This window comes from Myotis myotis, unplaced genomic scaffold, assembly GCF_014108235.1.
Source record: "Myotis myotis isolate mMyoMyo1 unplaced genomic scaffold, mMyoMyo1.p scaffold_m19_p_1, whole genome shotgun sequence".
NCBI classification, from domain to species: domain Eukaryota; kingdom Metazoa; phylum Chordata; class Mammalia; order Chiroptera; family Vespertilionidae; genus Myotis; species Myotis myotis.
This window is the reverse complement of record NW_023416313.1, coordinates 172,154,545-172,173,982: the sequence shown is the minus strand read 5'-3', so window position 1 is coordinate 172,173,982 and position 19,438 is coordinate 172,154,545. Positions and strand designations below refer to the sequence as shown.

The window sequence follows — 19,438 nt, the reverse complement described above, 5'->3', positions numbered from 1 at the left end:
CTGTAGAAACCCTGCTGCCAGAAAAGACTCCTTTCCTCCCCAGCTCTTCTCCCTGATCCCTCAATTTTAGATCCAGTTTTCAATATGGAAGAATTCTCTTCCGTCTTCTCAGCCATCAATTGGTTGACGCACAACAGTCCTTTAGTGTGGGATCCCCAGTGCCTAGGGGAAAAAAGTCTGTATATATTAAAGAAATTATTTTTTGTCTGTTATCATAGTACCAAATGTTGGCCAGTTTGTCGTTTTTTTATTTCTTTATTTTTAAATTTTTTATAATGTCATTTCTGGAAATTTTTAAACATTGATTTGTTGTTGCAATGATTTATATATTCATTGGTTGATTCTTGTATGTGCCCTGACCAAGGATCAAACCCCTAAGTTTGATGTATGGGGACAACACTTTAACCAACTGAGCTACCTGGCCAGGGCTTTTGGGCTGCTTCCTGACTTGACCAAATGCTTTTCCTTGGTCCAGAGGAGAAAGAGAAAAGTCAGATGACTTTTCAATCACTAGAGAGTTCATTATCACAATTATTTCTAAATAATTTGCACTTCCCTTTCTTGCCTCTATATATTTCACCTTCACTTAATAATATTTTTTTCAGGTATCAGAGAGATACTGATTTCCACCCTATACAAGGTCTATTATATAGTTTTAAAATGTTTTCAAAACATTTTTAAAGTTTCAAGCAAAATGTAAATGTTATTTTGAAAAAAATATGTCTTCATTATCATAAAAATCCATATGATGATCTTAAAAGTTGACTGTGTGCTTATTCTTTGTTCAATTTCTGGACTTGGATATGCTAAATTACGTTTTAAATATCCCCTGGCATAATTTATAAGGTCAAAAAAATCAAACTTAAGCTTAATTGTTAACTCTCTGTTTTCAGCCTGGCTGGGTTGTTTTGGACCAACCAGATGCTGCTTGCCATTTGCAGCAGCAACAAGAACCTTCTCCTCTACCTCCAGGCTGGGAAGAGAGACAGGATATTCTTGGAAGGACCTACTACGTAAACCATGAATCTAGAAGAACGCAGTGGAAAAGACCAACCCCTCAGTATGTGCTGATGGCTTTCATGTTTGTAATCTGAATACATTGTGACCATTACTTTTCTTTTTGAAGTCATGTTTCTAATGCATTTGTAATAGAATAGGGATCCATAAACTGCACTAAGATATTTATGGTCCAGGGCTTAAAAAATGCTATCTTTTTTGCATGTTTTTAAAAATAATTTGGTAATATTCAAAATTATTTGAGTCACAAATACCACCCTTCTAATTGCTTCTATATTTTAATAATAAATTGTTAACTGTGCTTGTTTTTAATATTATGTAGCCACAAAGGATACATTTTTCTCTTTAGAATTATTTAGAAAATCTTAGAAATTTTTTACTAAAATATTATAAAATCTTAAATTCTATAGCACACTTTAAAAAATACAAATTATTTTTTAAATATAAAGGATTCAATTACAAGGATCTTTTGTTAAGCACCCATTTGCCAATCTGGTCAATGTGTGCATAATTTCTACCATACACCAGATCAAGGACAGAATGACCTTCAAGAATGATCTTCATTCTAATACTAGAGGTCCTATGCATGAAATTCATGCAAGGGGCTCAGCCCTCGCAGCTGTGGTGGCTTGCCTCAGCCCTTGCAGCCCCGGCTTTGTCCTGAAGGTCATCTGGAATGTCGTCCGGAAGGTTGTTCGGCTGTCCAGTTTAATTAGCATATTACACTTTTATTATTATAGACTAGTGGCCCAGTGCACGAAATTCATGCACGGATGGTGGTGTCCCTCAGCCCGGCCTGAACCCTCTCCAATCTGGGACACCCCTCTCACAATCCGGGTCCGCTGGCTCCTAACCGCTCACCTGTCTGCCTGCCTGATCGCCTCTAACCACTCTGCCTGCCAGCCTGCTTGCCCCCAACTGCCCCCCACCGGCCTTCTCACCCCCAACTGCCCCATCTTGCTGGCCTGATTGCCCCCAACTGCCCCCCCGCCAGCCTGCTCACCCCCAACTGGCCGCCCCCTACCGGCCTGCTCACCCCCAACTTCCCCCACCGCCAGCCTGATCACCCCCAATTGCCCTCCCTTCCTGGCCTGATCGCCCTTAACCACCTCTGCCTTGGCCCTGCCACTATGGCTTTGTCTGGGCAATGGCCATGGAGCCGGCTGGGGCAACCAAAGAAGCCAAGCCTCCACCTCCTGCCCACTCTCCAGCTGGCTTGGCTTCCTTGGTCGCTGGGGTGACCAAGAAAACCAAGCCTCCCGCCTGCTCCGGCCAGCTCCATGGCTCCCGCCAGTGCCGCCATCTTTGTCACATCAATTTGCATATTCCCTCCTTATTGGCTGTGGGTGCCGCTATCTTTATCGCAAAGTGATGGTTAATTTGCATATTACTCTTTTATTAGATAGGATACATCTCCTCAGTGACATTTTTCTCATATTCTCATTAGACTATATATTTATAAATAAATTCTCCTATTATTCATATTTATTATCAACTATCCTTCTATTCCTCATAGCCTTCTGAAGTCTTTCTTTAGTTTTCTGCTTTCTTTTTTTTTTAATATATTTTATTGATTTTTTACAGAGAGGAAGGGAGAGTAATAGAGAGTTAGAAACATCGATGAGAGAGAAACATCGATCAGCTGCCTCCTACACACCCCCACTGGGAATGTGCCCGCAACCCAGGTACATGCCCTTGACCGAAATCGAACCTGGGACCTTTCAGTCCGCAGGCCAACGCTCTATCCACTGAGCCAAACCGGTTAGGGCTAGTTTTCTGCTTTCTGACACATGTAAATTTTTTTTATTTTCCATGAACCTTCTGATTTTTTGCCTGTTATAGCCCAGGCACTTTCATAGGAATTTACGTTCTCAGATCCTCCCAAAGCAAATGAGTGATCATGAAACAGAGGCATCGATCTCTATAAAATGACATACAGATTACAAAACTGAAGACACTGTAAAATTCTGCAAAATTGTCATATTGCCTACTCCAGGGGTGGGCACACTTTTTGACTCAAGGGCCACAATGGGTTCTCAAACTGGACCGGAGGGCCGGAACCAAAGCACGGATGGAGTGTTTGTGTGAACTAATATAAATTCAAAGTAAACGTCATTACATAAAAGGGTACGGTCTTTTTTTTCAATAGTTTTATTCATTTCAAACGGGCCGGATGCGGCCCGCGGGCCGTCGTTTGCCCACGGCTGGCCTACTCAGTATTACAGCCAGCCCAACTTGAGCAGAATCACATTTCTTTCTCTATGGTTGATATCATTTTCAGCTAGCCAAAATTATTTAGGGGTAGAGGGGGAACCTGTCAAAATTATGTGTTCTCCAACAACAGTACAGTAAGAACTGGTGTTCTGACTATCCAGGGCTTATATAGCATTAAACAAATTAACAATACTTTGTTATTAAATATTTGTAAAAAAAAATCTTGATCTGATGGTCTAGATAAAATAAGTGAATAAAATAATAGAATAATATGATTAACAAATGACTGGGGCAATTTAGGAAAGGTACAATAGAAAAGACCTACCCCTCAGTATGGTACCCCCATGCTTTTCTTAAACCCAGGCATACCGTTATTATTAGACCAGGACCATTACTATACTAGGATACCAGTTAATAATGTGGATTTTTTTCAATAGATGGAGTTACACATATGTTGATATATATGTAATTTGATATGTATGCTATTTTGTTGTATTGACAACAAGCGTCAAAACTTCATATGTCAAATTTTCTGAAGGTGTTAATATCCTAGATATTTTTACGCTTAAAAATGTAGAATTTTGTGCCAAAAAAAGAGCATTTGTGGGAAGTTTTAATTCATTATTTTGAAGAAAAAGTTATTGTATACTTCGGGAAGCTTATGGTGAACATGCTACATCTCAAGATACTTGTGAACACTGGTTGAAATGCTTTAAAAGTGATGATTTCGATGTGAAAGACAAAGAACATCCAGGTCAACCGAAAAAGTTTGAAGACCAACAATTACAAGCATTATTGGATGAAGATGCATGTCAAACTCAAAAACAACTTGCAAAAAGATTAAACGTTGCTCAGCAAACAGTTTCCGATTATTTACAAACAATGGGAAAGATTTTAAAGGAGGGAAAATGGGTGCCACATCAGCTGAACGAAAGACAAATGGAAAACCGAAAAGTCATCAGTAAAATGTTGCTTCAATGGCACGAAGAAATCATTGAATTGTGACTGGCGATGAAAAGTGGATTTATTTTGAGAATTCCCAAATGCACAAAACATGGGTTGATCCAGGTCAACCATCAACATCAACTGCAAGGCCAAATTGCTTCGGAAAGAAGACAATGCTCTGTGTTTGGTGGGATCAGGAAGGTATGGTGTATTATTAGCTTCTAAAACCAGGTGAAATCGTTAAAACTGATCACTACTGACAACAAATAATCAATTTGAACCACGCTTTGATCGTGAAACGACCAGAATGTTCCAGAAGACACGGCAAAGTAATTTTGCTTCATGATAAAGCACCATCACACACTTCAAAACCAGTTAAAGAGACACATTAAAAGATCTTGCCTGGGAAGTATTAACCCACCCGCTGTATATTCACCAGACCTTGCTCCTTCAGATTACCACTTGTTCTGATCAATGGCACACGCACTTTCTGAGCAGCACTTCAAAATATGTGAAAAAGTGGAAAATTGGGTCTCTGAATGGTTTACCTCAAAACAAGAAAAGTTCTATTGGGATGGTATCCACAAATTACATAAATATGGGGGAAATGTGTAGCTAGCAATGGACATTACTTTGAATAAAGCGCTTTTGATGTTTCTCTTGAAATTATCATGTTTTCTTTTATTACAAAATCTGCATTATTAACTGGTACACCTAGTATATGATCAAAAATAGATAACCATTTCATTGCAATATATTACATTTTTTAACCTAACCTGTCTTTTATTCTTCTCTCTATATTCATGCATGGGGAACTCTACTCTTGGCTTAAGATCAATTTTAGAAAATGTTGCCATATGATTCATGAAGACGTATATGCAACTCTTTAAGCTTCTCTTTTATGAACTTTCAAGAGCTACTTTAGATTATACTCTTGTAATAACATGGCAAAATAATATAATGAAGTTATTTGTGAAATTCTCAGGTAGTCATTCATTCAACAAATGTTTGTCAGACATATCACGTACACACTTTCACAAAAACTTTAACCCCATAAGGTACCAGTGTGCCCACAACTTAATCTACGCATGTTGAAAAGAATAAATTCTGATGTAACACAAGTGTTTTTTAAATGATCACAGAATATTTGGCTATAATTTAACTCTCTTCAGCCATGGGTGATAGCTTTTCTATTTCTAATACAGGGACAACCTAACAGATGCTGAGAATGGTAACATTCAACTGCAAGCACAACGTGCATTTACCACCAGGCGGCAGATATCTGAGGAAACAGAAAGTGTTGACAACCGAGAGTCATCCGAGGTAGAAATAACGTTCTTTTTCTCGTAGATAGACACATCTTATAGCAACAGATTAAAGTATGTGTGGCTTAAGCTTATTCTGTTCATTTTAGAATTGGGAAATTATAAGAGAAGACGAAGGCATCTTGTATAGCGATCGGGCCTTCTCATCACCTCCACCATCAAGCAGCTCGGATGTTCAGACGCACCTTGCAGAAGAGTTGAATGCCTTACTTACTGTTAGTGGAAATTCAGCCACTGGCCAGCCAGTGTCCAGCTCAGTAAGATGCTCTTAGATTTTGTTGTAGCGTCAGGATTTTATATTATACATATTTGTCCATTCAGTATCTAACTTTTACATAACATTTTGTCTTTTCCCAGTTTTATTGAGATGTAATTGACATATAACAGTATGTCAGTTCAACATGTACAGCATAATTATTTGATATATGTATATATTGCAAAATGATCAGCATAGTAATTTAGTTAACCTTCATCACCTCACATGTTTACGAACATTTTTTTCTTGTGATAACAACTTTGTCTAAATGGCATGCAGCAATGTGTTAGGGACTGTGGGACTTTACAGTGTGATCATTTTTCCAAATAGTCCCACTAATGGTGTGGAACAGACTCTTGAATAATCTAAATGGTCATTGGAGTCCACATGTTCATTATGTCAGTGCTCTTCAGCCAGAGACTGCCATGAACACACCTGTAATTGAACAAGTTGGGTTTATTACTCATTTCAGCAAACAAGAGCACACTCCATGAGTGTCTCGGTGAGATGTGTTGGAAAAGACTTAATGGATTTAGGCTCATGTTAGGCAATTTGGGGGAGGGTGTAGGAAAGCAGGATTTTGCTTGTGCCTTGGATTCTGTCAGGAAGCAGGGGTAACTCTGTCATAGGGTCTCTCAGATTTTATCTATAGCCAGGCAAAAGCTATAATTAGTCAAGAGGCAGCAGTCATTCACATTTGCCAGGATAGGGAGATATTTGGTATTTTGGGCTTGAAAATGTTCACATTTTGTCCGTGTCCAGGTGTAATTACAGATTGGTCTTGATTTTATCTCCACCCTACCGATGAGTGTCCGGCCAGGTCCTGCTTTCTCCTCCTCAGTTATGCCACAGATGTTTCCAACGCACATGTGTGAATAAGTGCTGATGTACTTAGACTAAACAAGGAGATAGATGGCACTCTCACTTCAGCAACTGCTATAGAAATTGCTGTGTGTAGGGTCCAGAAGCAAAGATTCCAACATGCACTGCCATAATGCGATCTTTATGGCTAGCTCTCTCATCTGTATCATCAAGGGAGTTCTTTCAGTGAAAGACAAAGATCATTCTCTGAGGATGCTATGGTCATTTCTAGTTGGAGTTCCCTGCTTTTCATTCAATTAGTAAATATTTATTGAGGGCCGACAATAAGCAAGGCACAATATGCTCAAGTATTATTGAAATAGAGCCATACCCATATGTTTAAGTGGTGCCTATGGCTGCTTTTACACTACATTGATAGAGTTGAGTAGTTATAATAGAGACAAAAAGATAACAGAAGTTTGCTGATTTCTGTTTCAGCACTTTCCTCAGAAAACTTCAATGTAGACAGTTCTCTGTGAATAGTTATAATAGAGCCTGCTGCTCTCTTTCCCTCCTTTCTGCCACATGTCTAGTCTGTCTTCCATTTTCTTTTCTTTTTTGTCAGGGGTGTGGGAAAGGTCAGTCAAAGACTTAAAGAATAAGCTATTTTGATTTACTGGCGATAAATCACACAAGATTCTATTCCATTTTCTCCTGTTATTTTTTATTATTATTTTAAAAGTAATATATGGTATCCATACAATGAAATACTATGCAGACACTGAAAAGAATGAGATGGCTTTGAATGTATGTATTGTGTGGAACAATCTCTAAGCTATTATTCAGTGCAAACCAGCAAGGTACAGAACAGTGTGCTTGATGTACTATGCTTTATGTAAATTACTTTATTGACAGAGAATAAATATGTGTATGAGATTTCTTGAAGACTAAAAAGGAAACTGGTAACATTGCTCAGCTCTGAAGGGAGGAACAAGTCAGCAGGACATGTGTCTTTGGTACCTTTTGAGTTTTACAGCATACGTACGCATGTGTTGCTTATTCAGAAAAACAATTCTTTTAAAAGTGTTGCATGGTCATGGTGAACAATTAAAACAGTAATGAGGTATATAAAACAAAAGTTAAATCTTCCATATTACCTCTAACACATGCTTCCTCAATTGCTATTAATGGTTTGGCATATACCATTATTGTCCTGAACATTTTCTCTATATTTATAAACATGAGTGAGCACACATATATTTCTGTATAATTTTTTTTAACCTGAGATCATCTCATACACACTTTTTGGTAACTTAGTTTTTTCACTTGCTATATCATAGACCATGGGACCATTTCAGTAAATATAAACTTATTCCTCTCAAAACCAACAACAAAAATTATCAAACTCTGCCATATGTAATGTGCAAATAAACCTTAAGGTATCATACCATCTCCTGTTGATAGATGTTAGATTGTTTATAGTCCTTTGTTATTATAAACAATGGTACAGTGGCTATTCTGAGTTAATTTATACGTGTATTATAAATTTTGACGTCATTAAATAACAAAACTAAGATATTTTAGATAGTGACAACAACATGCGAATGGAAACCCAAGGAAAGAGAGTATATGGGATTTCCGGGAAACAGGCAGTCTTGTTTGTGAGGTGGGAGGTTCTGGAGCCAAAGAGAAGAGCCAGGTCAGGAAGCTCACTCAGCACTGTGTTCTGGGCTGTGGATTTTATCCTAGTGAGGGTATAAATCACTGCAGGTCTCCAAGCTAGAGAACCAGGGTGCTGGCTCACGCTATGCAGCGGTCGCTGGCTGCAGCACGCCCTATGGGATGTAGATTCAAGGAAATCAGACTTGACGTCAGGATCGTGAAATCTATTAGGATGTTGCTGCAGTAATAACCAAGGTGACAAATGAGGAACACTTAACATTTTAAAACCAACAAACTTGAGCTAAAGTGGAGAGGGAGTGTATTTGTGAGCTAGTCAAGAAACAGAATGAACAGGATCTGGTGACTGACCGGGCTGTGAGGGACAGGAGTGGAGGAGTTTGGGGTCTGACTGACATCTGACTTGGGCAGCTGCTGGCCTCATGTACTGCCCTCTGAAGTGAGGTGAGGGTTTGAGTGGCTGTGAACAGGGAAAAACCGAATCCACTTTGGGGCACAGTGAAGGGTGTCTGACATTCAAGGGAACGTGACCAGGAGGCAGTCTAGAGTGGGGGAGAGGTGTCTAGAAGCTGAAGGCATTAGCACGTGGGTGGTGCTGAGAGCCCTGGGTGCTGTCACCCAGTCTCCACATCGCTTCCTAGCCAGTGTTCTTTCTTCTACCCCCTCGTACCACCCCCATGATGTTATCAGCCTATCAAAGACAAATCCAAGATCTAAAATTATTACCATTCTTCTTTTTATAAGAATCATTCCAGCAGAAGAGGCAGCTTACAAGCCTACACTTTTGAGGAACAGCCTGCACTTCCTGTGGTGAGTTTCATCCTCTGCCCCCCTACCCCTCCCCCCGTCATCCATGAATATTAAAACTCAGCAACCTTTTCTTCTTCTTCTTCTTTTTTTTTTTTTTTTAACACTGAGTATGATCTTTGACTGCCTAGCACAGCGGTTCTCAACCTGTGGGTCGCGACCCCTTTGGGGGTCAAACGACCCTTTCACAGGGGTCGCCTAAGACCATTGGAAAACACATATATAATTATATATTGTTTTTGTGATTAATCACTATGCTTTAATTATGTTCAATTTGTAACAATGAAAATATACCCTGCATATCAGATATTTACATTACAATTCATAACAGTAGCAACATTACAGTTATGAAGTAGCAACGAAATAATTTTATGGTTGGGGGTCACCACAACATGAGGAACTGTATTAAAGGGTCTCAGCATTAGGAAGGTTGAGAACCACTGGCCTTGCGGAATTCTGATCCAGCCCAGGATCTAGGCTCTGGGATAGGAGGTGCAGGGGAGGGAAATCGAGTAGGTAGTTTCTTTAAGAACGAAACTGAAGAACTGCCTCCCGCATAGTAAGAAAGCCCATCTCTGACTGTGGGTGACATCGGCTTGTCTGAAGGGCTGTCCTGGCTGGAGGGGGTCTGCCGCAGGGAGCACATGGTTCAGGATGATGGTGTCCAGCTGCCTTGGCTCTGTACATGGCCCGTGGCATATAGCAGCCATTCTGCCCCACACATGAAGTGTCATGTCAGGACAAAGCACATATTCTGCTGCTTTGGGGTAAATGCTATGAAGCTATCAGTTTAACTCATCTGGTTTACTGTGTCATTGAAAGCTGTTCTCTTGTTTATTTTCTGTCTGGAAGATCTATCCATTGATATCAATGGGGTGTTAAAGTCCCCTCTTACTGTTGATTTTTCTCTTTATGTCCATCAGTATTTGCTTTATATATTTAGGTGATACTATGTTGGGCACATAAATGTTTTCAAGGGTTATATTCTCTTGTTGGATTGAGTCCTTTCTTATTATGCAATGTCCTTCTTTGTCTGTTATTATAGCCTTTATTTTAAAGTCTATTTTGTCTGATAGAAATATTGCTACCCCAGCTCTCTTTTTGTTTCCATTTGCTTGAAATATCTTTTTCTATCCCTTTATTTTCAATCTCTGTGTATCTTTCTACCTGAAGTGAGTCTCATTTTTTTAATAGATATTTTTATCAATTTCAGAGAGGAAGGGAGAAGGAGAGAGAGAAACATCAATGATGAGAGAGAATCACCAATTGGCTGCCTCCTGTACGCCCCCCACTGGGGATTGAGCCTGCAACCCACGCATGTGCCCTGACCAGGAATCAAACCACAACCTCCTAGTTCATAGGTTGATGCTCAACCACTGAGCCACACCAGCCAGGTGAAAGTGAGTCTCTTGCAGATAGCATATATATGGGTCTTGTTGTTGTTGTTTTTTAAAATAAATATGTTTTTAATGATTTTAGAGAGGAAGAAAGAGGAAGAAAGAGATAGAAACATCAATGATGAGAGAGAATCATTGATTCGTTGCCACCTGCATGCCCCCTACTGGGGATTGAGCCCGCAACTGGGGCATGTGCCCTTGACCAGAATCAAACCTGGAATCTTTCAGTACTCAGGCCGCAGCTCAATCTGCTGAGCCAAACCAGCTAGAGCTGGTCTTGTTTTCTTAATCATTCAGCTACCCTATATCTTTTGATTGGAGCATTTATGCCATTTACATTTAAAGTGATTATTGAAAGGGACTTAGTTATTGACATTTTATCATTCATATTTATGGGGGAGTGTCCTTCTTCTTCTTTAACATTTCTTGTAATAATGGTTTGATGGTGATGAACTCTTTTAGCTTGTTTTTTTTTTTTTTTTTTTTTTTTTTAAATCTGGGAAGCTCTTTAGTTCTCCTTGAATTTTAAATGATAGCCTCTGGGTAGAGTAGTCTTGGTTGTAGGTCCTTGTATATAACGATTTTGAGTATTTCATGCCAGTCCCTCTGACCTGCAAAGTTACTGTAGAGAAATAAGCTGACAGTCTTATGGGAGCTCCCTTGTAGGCAACTAATTGCTTTTCTCTTGTTGCTTTTAACATTCTCTCTTTGTTGTTAACCTTTTGCATTTTAATTATGATGTGTCTTGGTGTGGGCCTCTTTGGGTTCATCTTGTTTGGGGTTCTGTGCTTCCTGGACTTGTGTATCTTTTTCCTTCACCAGGGTTGGGAAGTTTTCTGTTATTATTTTTTCTAATAGGTTCCCGATCCCTTACTCTCTCTTCTCCTTTTGGGACCCCTATAATGTGGATGTTGTTATGCTTCATGTTGTCCCAAAGGTCCCTTAAACTATCCTCATTTTTAAAAATTATTTTTTTTATTTTTGTTGCTCTGGTTGAGTGTTTTTTCCTACCTTGCCTACCTTGATTCAGTTTTCTACTTCATTTAATCTTCTGTTGATTCCTTCTAGTGTATTCTTCATTACAGATATTGTGTCCTTCATTTCTGACTAGTTTCTCTGTCTTTTTTAATGCTTGCTCTCTGGTGAAGTTCTCACTAAGTTCCTTGAGCACCCTTATAACCATTTTATTGAACTCTGTATCTGATAGATTGCTTGCCCTTATGTCTTTTAGCTTCTTTTCTGAAGATTTATACTGTTTGTTTTTTTGTTTGTTTAGGGCATTTTCTTTGTCTCCCATTTGGCTGCCTTTCTGTGTATTAGATAGATCTGCTGTGTCTCCCAGTCTTAGTAGGGTGGCCTTATATGTAGTGTAAGTATCCTGAGCGACTCAGAGGCACAGACGCCCTGATCACCTGATGCTCCAGGCGCATACCTTGTGTAGGTTATGTATGCCTTCCTTTTGTAGATGAGCTTTGATTGCTGTTGGCATATCTATCAATGGGACTGACCCTCCACTGGCTGGTTATGAGGATTGGTCACAGTCCGTGTCTGAGCTGCTCCATGGGGCTGACCCCATGAAACAGAATTTTCCCCACAGGGTCTGGTGTTTTCTGGGACCTTCCTTTGGGTGTATCACTTTTGGAGCTAATCGGGTCATGCTCTATTGTGGTTTGAAGACTGCCACCATGTATGTTGGTTCTGGGGCCTATTGGAAGAGACTCTGGTGCAGGTCAATGTTATACGCTGCCTGTGACCAGCTCTGGGCTATATATATGTTAGGAGCTACAAAGCAATCCACAGTTGGTAGCTCCCTTGCTGGGCCTTGGTGAGGGTAGGAGGGGCCAAGCTTTGTACCAAGACCAGATGCCATAAGTACAAGGCCTGGGGCAGATCAGCAAAAGGCCCAAGCCACCCTGAGACCTGCCACTGCCTGCCAGCTGCCCGTTCTGCTCAGCCACTGAAAGAGCCTTGGGCAGTACTCTAGTTGCATGTGTTGGGTTCACAGGGAATCACCAGGTAAGGGCAAGTGGTGTTCACCAAATTAATACAGATTCAACTTGGCACCAGTTCTGGATCTAAAGCCATTCAGCAAAAGTCTCGGTATACCAAAGACCAGCTGCCACCTGCCTAGAGCCTGTGTACCTTTGCGGTGGGATGGGGTGTCAGGGAGTCATCAGGGTGGAGCCAGTAGAGTTCATCAGGTTAAAGCAGATTAAGAGGGAGGGATCAACACAGGACAGGTGGCACATGTCGAGCATGAAGGAAGACAGCCCTTACTCTGAAGTCACACAACTCAGTTTCTCTCTGTGCGTCTCTGGCACCCAGAATTCCTCAAGTGTTTTTTAAGAAAGACTGCAATGTGGGCCCCGGTTGATTGCCCCTGGCAGAACCTACAACTCTGACCAAGTTGAGTAGCTAGCGCAAGGCCTCTGGGAGCCGTCAGGGTGGGACTAGCATAGCTCACTAGGCTAATGCCCTGAGGGGGAAGTGCTTGACCCAGGAAAGACGGCATCTGTGTGCAGTGTGGGAGAGGGACTCAACACAGGGTCATTGGTGACTGTCCCTCCAGCCCTCTCTCCAAAACCACACAAGTCAGTTTCTCCCTGTATGACTCAGGTACCTTTTAGCCTACTATCCCTCTGCTGGAGCTCCGGGTGAGTGCCTGGGAACAAGAGTTTGTGTGCAAGCCCTTTAGGAGTTTGCCTCAGCTTCCAGCAGCCATCCATCTTCCTGGGTAGGAATCCCCATAGATTTTTCACAGCCAGATGTTATGTGGGCTCTTCTTCCCAGCACTTTTGTTCTGGGCTGGGGAGCTCAGCGTGGGATTGAGACCCCTGGCTCCCCGGATGGACCTCTACAGATGAGATATCCCTCCAGATTCTCAACCACTGCATGTGGATGCAGGGCCAGCCTTTTTTGCATCTCCACCCCTCCTACCAGTCTCATGTGGCTTCTTCTGTAAATCCTTAATTACAAGACGTCTATTCAGCTAGTCTTCAGATGGATATTCTGGTTATTCAGGTTGATTGTTCAGTAATTTACTTGTAATGTTTATGTGGTCATGGGAAGAGGTGAAGAAGGCACAGTTTCCATCCATTCTGCCATATTGGACCAGATTTTTCTACTGTCATGTTTTCTTAGTGTTAATACCCTCATCTTTATTGTCTACTGTTTTGTTTAAATGAACTGTTATATAATTTACTGTGTCCACTTCAAAGTATTATTTAAAACATGTTTCGTTTTAAAGAGAGCTAGCAGTGACAAAGGGATATGGTCTTTTTAAAAGCATTTTTTCTTAGTAATATTTAATTCTCTCATTATTCTTCATGTTAGCTTTTGCCTACTTCATCTGGATTACCACCAGGTTGGGAAGAAAAACAAGATGAAAGAGGAAGATCTTATTATGTAGATCACAATTCCAGAACCACTACGTGGACAAAGCCCACTGTACAGGTACCCTCAAATCTATCCCTTAACTTGTTTTCTTACATAAATGAAGCCATCATATTTCTATTACCTCACTTTGTGGTATATATTGGATGCTGCTGGCATGTTCTAGTTATTTTCTGACATTGGTGCTAAGTTTCTACTATTTCCTGTGGGTCTCTGATGTGCATGAATTACCACTTGTCATTACGTAAAACAAGTCCAGTTGGGAATAAGAGGACAAAGTAAATGATCTAGTCCATTGGGTAATTTTGTAATTTGAATGGTTAAGACCTTTATTTAGCTAAAAGATAATCTTAGTAATTTGTGTCTATTAAAGAAATTTGTGTTGATAACACATTGTCCTTGACAACAGTGAGTGCTTTTGTAAGTGTTTAGGGAAATATTTATTTTATCTTAATATCATTTCTCTTATTGAGAATAACATAACAGATACCTTTTTCTTTACACCCAGTATTTACCACCATTAACAAATTACTATATTCATTTATAGACTTTTTATTTTTTAAAATAAAATTTTACAGATAAGAGAACATTTCTTTTAGCCAAACACTTGGTCCCACTCCCCAGAGAGAACCACCTTTTTGAATTTGTTGTGTATTCTACCCTATTTTATATACTTACAAACAGAGTTAAACAATGCAAAATATTGTTTATGTCCATATGTTTCAAATTTTGCAAAGATGTTGTGTTGTATAATTCTGAATCTTTTTTTTTTTTTGCTCAACATTGTTTTAAAACCCCATCCTTTTTTTTTTTTTTAATAGCGATCCAGTGTATTTCTTTTAACTACTGCCTAATATTTCATCAGATGACTATATTCTAATTAGCCATTTCTGTAGTGGATATTTGCCGTTCAGTTTTGTCTATCCAGCATTGGAACCCACCTCTATATTTATAGAATTCCCCACCCCTGAGTCTTTGGGTGAGCAGAGACAACCTCCGGCAGTGGCACTGTGGCTTCTCTTGCAGCTAGGGCACAGCTTCCTTAGTCACGTGCAGCAGCAACAACTTTGTCAACCAGCATCTTACAGCTCAAGGATTAGCTGAGAAATGATAAATTATTTTTAAAAAACAACAACAAAGTTTAACAGAACACTTTATTTTAAAAATGAGTCTCCAATGTTTAGGCTTATTTATACGTGTATATTCTGCCTGCAGGTTGTTACCTATTTAACCACAGCTATTTGTGTAAACTCTATAAAACATTTTACCGTGATTTAATTAATGTGCTAGGCCACAGTGGAGACCAGTCAGCTGCCAGCGAGCCAGAGTTTTTCTGCAAGCCCTCAACCACAGGTCCCCACAAGTGATTCGGCGCAGCAGGTGACTCAGCCGGCTGAAATGGAGCAAGGGTTCCTTCCCAAAGGCTGGGAAGTCCGGCATGCACCAAACGGGAGGCCTTTCTTTATTGACCACAACACCAAAACCACCACCTGGGTAACTTCAATACTCTCCAATTTAAATTTATAACAACAATAGTAATCGCTTATATATAGTTCCTTGTAATCTTTTTAAGTGTACATTAATGTCACCTTCATTTTCTAGTATTCATTTAAAGATATGTTGAAATCATAGTAGTATTATGTCTATTCAAGATATGTTTATGACCACTTTTAGTATTTGGGGGTATTGTCCTGTAGATACATTTACTTCCTATATCCAATTTTAAACTCACTAGTCATAAATACATGGGAAGATACTTAGTAATATCTTCGTAGCTCCAAAGTACTTTTGAATCCATACCTCATTTAATATTTAAAAAATAACAACTTGTAAGGCTAAGTAGAATAAGTATTTTTATCTTAAGACAAGGGCTCAAAGTTATTTTTGCCATTGGTTCACCACTAATAGGAAAATTACTGAAAATTAGCAGCAAAATAAATAGGTTTGATTAATTAATTTATTTTAAAGACCAGTGTACCTAAAAAACCTAAAATAATTGAATAAATTATTTAATGAAATATTAAAATAATAATTCAAATAAATTGAAGTTCTCTTTTTCAACAATTTGGTTGATTTTAATAATCTATTTTAGCTTGCCACCTTACCTTTCAAAAATATTAATAAATCAACATGTTAACAGGTCCAAAAAAGCATGTTCAGGGCTTCAGAAACAAGTAGTCCAGTTCACTGTCCCACTCTTTCACCCAATTTTGTTTAGTCTTATGTAGCCCTAAGGCAGTGATGGCGAACCTTTTGAGCTCGGCGTGTCAGCATTTTGAAAAACCCTAACTTTGGATGCTGCTGGCATGTTCTAGTTATTTTCTGACATTGACTCTGGTGCTGTGTCACATATAGAAATTTTTTGATATTTGCAACCATAATAAAACAAAGATGTATATTTTTGATATTTATTTTATATATTTAAATGCCATTTAACAAAGAAAAATCAACCAAAAAAATGAGTTCGCGTGTCACCTCTGACACGCGTGTCATAGGTTCGCCATCACTGCCGTAAGGAATGGGGCAAAATACTCTGAACGGTTTCTGTGAGAGATGATGAGTTAACACAGATCCTACTCTGAAATCTGAGAAGTGAATACTCTAGCCTGAAAATGATACTAGATCTTACATGGAGAAACTATTATTTCTCAGATTAAGCAAATGAAATAAAAGAATGGTTTAAGCCTGGATGGCGTCAGCTTATCAGGAGGTCACGGTTTCAATTCCTGGTCCGGAACCATGTGTGGGTGGAGGCAGCTGATCAATGATTCTTTCATCATTGATGTTTCTATCTCTCTCTCCCTCTCCCTTCCTCTCTGAAATCAATAAAAATATATTTTTTAAAAGAGAATAATTTAAATATTTATTGGTATTAGAAAACATAGTATCAGATTGACTTTCATGATTTTAAAATTATACTGTTTTCTTCATTTATTCTACCAAAAAAGGAAGATCCAAGACTGAAAATTCCAGCTCATCTGAGAGGAAAGACATCACTAGATTCTTCCAATGACCTTGGACCTTTACCTGTAAGTTTATAGAGCTGCTCCCAATCTACTTGGCTGCATTAAACATTTTGTATTTGGGACTACATTAGTAGTTCTTTAACAGCTATAAGTAATATAATTAAAGTGTTGATGTCTTCTACTAAGGATGAAATATGCAAATTAAATTAATCATATAGCCAATGGTATTTTTCTACCCATACATCTAAAACCCTTTTTGTAAAATAATTGAAATACATTCTTCATTATAGCCAGGATGGGAAGAAAGAACCCACACAGATGGAAGAATCTTCTACATAAATCACAGTATGTGCAGTGTGGTTTTTCATTACATTATTTCATAATGTTGAATTTTGTGCATAAGAATGAAGAATATCTTTTTTCTCTCTCTCTTCAGATATAAAAAGAACCCAATGGGAAGATCCTCGGTTGCAGAATGTAGCAATAACTGGACCAGTAAGTCTCTTCGTATCAGTATGTCCTGCTGGGATTGTCCTCTCACCTATCTCTTTAAGGATGAATGGTTAAGTGCTTAACCCTTCAGGCATTGGGAGGAAAGCATATTTGCCTTTCTCTCCTCTGTCACCACTCCGACTCTAGGTCTCAGATATTTCAAAAAAGCATATAAGATTATATCCTTCTCCTGCACAATAGCTTTGGGAGAATAGTAAGCCAGACAGTCAAAATGCTAAGGCAGTGGGCCGCTGTGCTCAGGCTCATACTTGCCACTGTCTGAAAAAGAATGTCAGGCCACAGCAGAGCTGAGAGGAGTCTAGAGTGTACAGGTGAGGAAGTAGATAGGGCCCTATCCACTCTGGGGCTGCATCTTGAACTTTTTGGTAGAAATTATTATAGATATAAGAGATATAGATATATAGATATAGATAGATATAGATATAGATATATGACACACTCATATTTAAATATTGCCATGTAAGATTTTTATACTACTCTTGAGTCGGGTAAATAATAGGAAAATTATTATTCTCTTTTATATAGTAAATTTTCCATTTTTTAGTTATTCAGATTTTAATTGTTTTTAATTCACAAAAATAAGTAAAATTAAAGATACAGTTTTTTTAGATTATTTTTTATTCTCCATGTTTGGTCGTTTAAAATAATGGATAAAAAAGGCAACTCCACAACGTTCAAGGAAAAAGTACATTTTTCAAATTGTTCCCTTAATGGAGAAATCACTTTGAAAGTCTTTTTAGAAATGGAAATTTTCATTTCTAATATTTCTCTTCTTGGAAGAAATTTCCTGTTTCTGGCATGTTGCATTTTAAGAATACTGAATGATGAAAATTACAGCCATAGGAATTGCTGAATATAATTTTATCTTAAACAGAGAAATTTAAAAAGTTTTAAGTTTTGTATTTGTTTTTCTTTAAATTAAACTTTCCTTTCCAAATATTCTCTTTTAATGCCTTTAACTTATGTACATAAAATACGCAGAGGGGAACTTTTAAAACTGTTCCAAAATAAAACAACCTAAACCTTCTTTATTTTTCCAAAAATTTCAACTCAAGGCAGTGCCCTACTCCAGGGATTACAAAAGAAAGTATGAGTTCTTCCGAAGAAAGTTGAAGAAGCAGGTTAGTGATACTTATAATGAGTTTTTAAGAATGAATGTTATGTACACTACAGGTAATGGGAAATGCCTTTTTAAATGGATGAAGGAGATACAAAAAAAAGGGGGGGGAGAAAATAGTAAGAGGATTTGTTCTATATTTGTAACAACTTTAAATAGTTTCCTATAGGGAAAGGATGCTTATTTTTTTTATATACCTTTAGAGACCACAATTATTTTATGTCTTTATTTTTCAAGATATCCTGTAATCTAGAAAAGTAATATTAAAAGTTTGCTTTTAAAGAACTATAATGTAGTTTCCTGGTGGGGTTTGTGGGGCTTGGGCTTGGTAGAATCTGAGCAAGAGTAGCTGCGGAGATTATCTCTCTGGTCTTTGACTGTGTCGGACTCTCTGGATTCCTTTCCTGCTTTGACCATTGTTTTCCAGTGATCGTCATTCATTCTCTACAGTTTCAGTTATAACAAACAGTATAATTTGAAAGTGCGGCTGTGGTTGGAACAGTGCTCCAACAGTTGCTTGTCTCCTTGTACTTATCACATCTGTTCACTGCACTTCTTTCCATCATTAAAAATTTAATATGTTTGGGATTAAACTCATTATCTACCCATCTATTTCATTTCTGTTTGGTAATGACCATATTTTCAATACCTTTTTGAATTTGCTCACCTTTTCCCCTTCCCCTGCAGTTTAGGAATACTACCAGTAGGTGGCTATATTGGGTTACATTTTCTTGCATTCTAAGCCAGATGCCTGCTTTTGCACATTCAAGATCCAACATTTAACAAAAATGAAATATAATAGGTGTTTAGTGAACTATTGTATGCCTAAATAAAATCCTAATATATAGCAACTTTTAAAACTCATCTTCAATAAAAATGGTTAAAATTGCTTTAGAAATTTGTTTTCTACTTCTTAAAATTCTTTGGGATTTTAAATTTTTGTTGGTTTATTTGCCTGGTAAATATTTTCAGTCTTAATGAAAAATTGCTGGTGAAATAGGAGGACT

The 19,438-nt window shown here is 38.5% G+C and overlaps 1 protein-coding gene across 6 annotated transcripts in view; it reads left to right on the top strand.

Moving 5' to 3' along the window:
• The window catches only part of NEDD4 (NEDD4 E3 ubiquitin protein ligase), a 119,062-nt gene that overhangs the window by 82,553 nt on the left and 17,071 nt on the right, over positions 1–19,438 (top strand). For 5 of the 6 annotated variants that reach the window (XM_036302231.1, XM_036302249.1, XM_036302275.1 and 2 more), the window contains 10 exons: positions 894–1,060; positions 5,382–5,499; positions 5,591–5,758; positions 8,983–9,048; positions 13,776–13,895; positions 15,126–15,329; positions 16,784–16,864; positions 17,092–17,146; positions 17,238–17,296; positions 18,370–18,435. In XM_036302231.1, coding sequence (XP_036158124.1) covers positions 894–1,060; positions 5,382–5,499; positions 5,591–5,758; positions 8,983–9,048; positions 13,776–13,895; positions 15,126–15,329; positions 16,784–16,864; positions 17,092–17,146; positions 17,238–17,296; positions 18,370–18,435 — 1,104 coding nt within the window. The remainder of the gene's footprint in view (positions 1–893; positions 1,061–5,381; positions 5,500–5,590; positions 5,759–8,982; positions 9,049–13,775; positions 13,896–15,125; positions 15,330–16,783; positions 16,865–17,091; positions 17,147–17,237; positions 17,297–18,369; positions 18,436–19,438) is intronic. The other variant, XM_036302240.1, reaches the window with a different exon arrangement.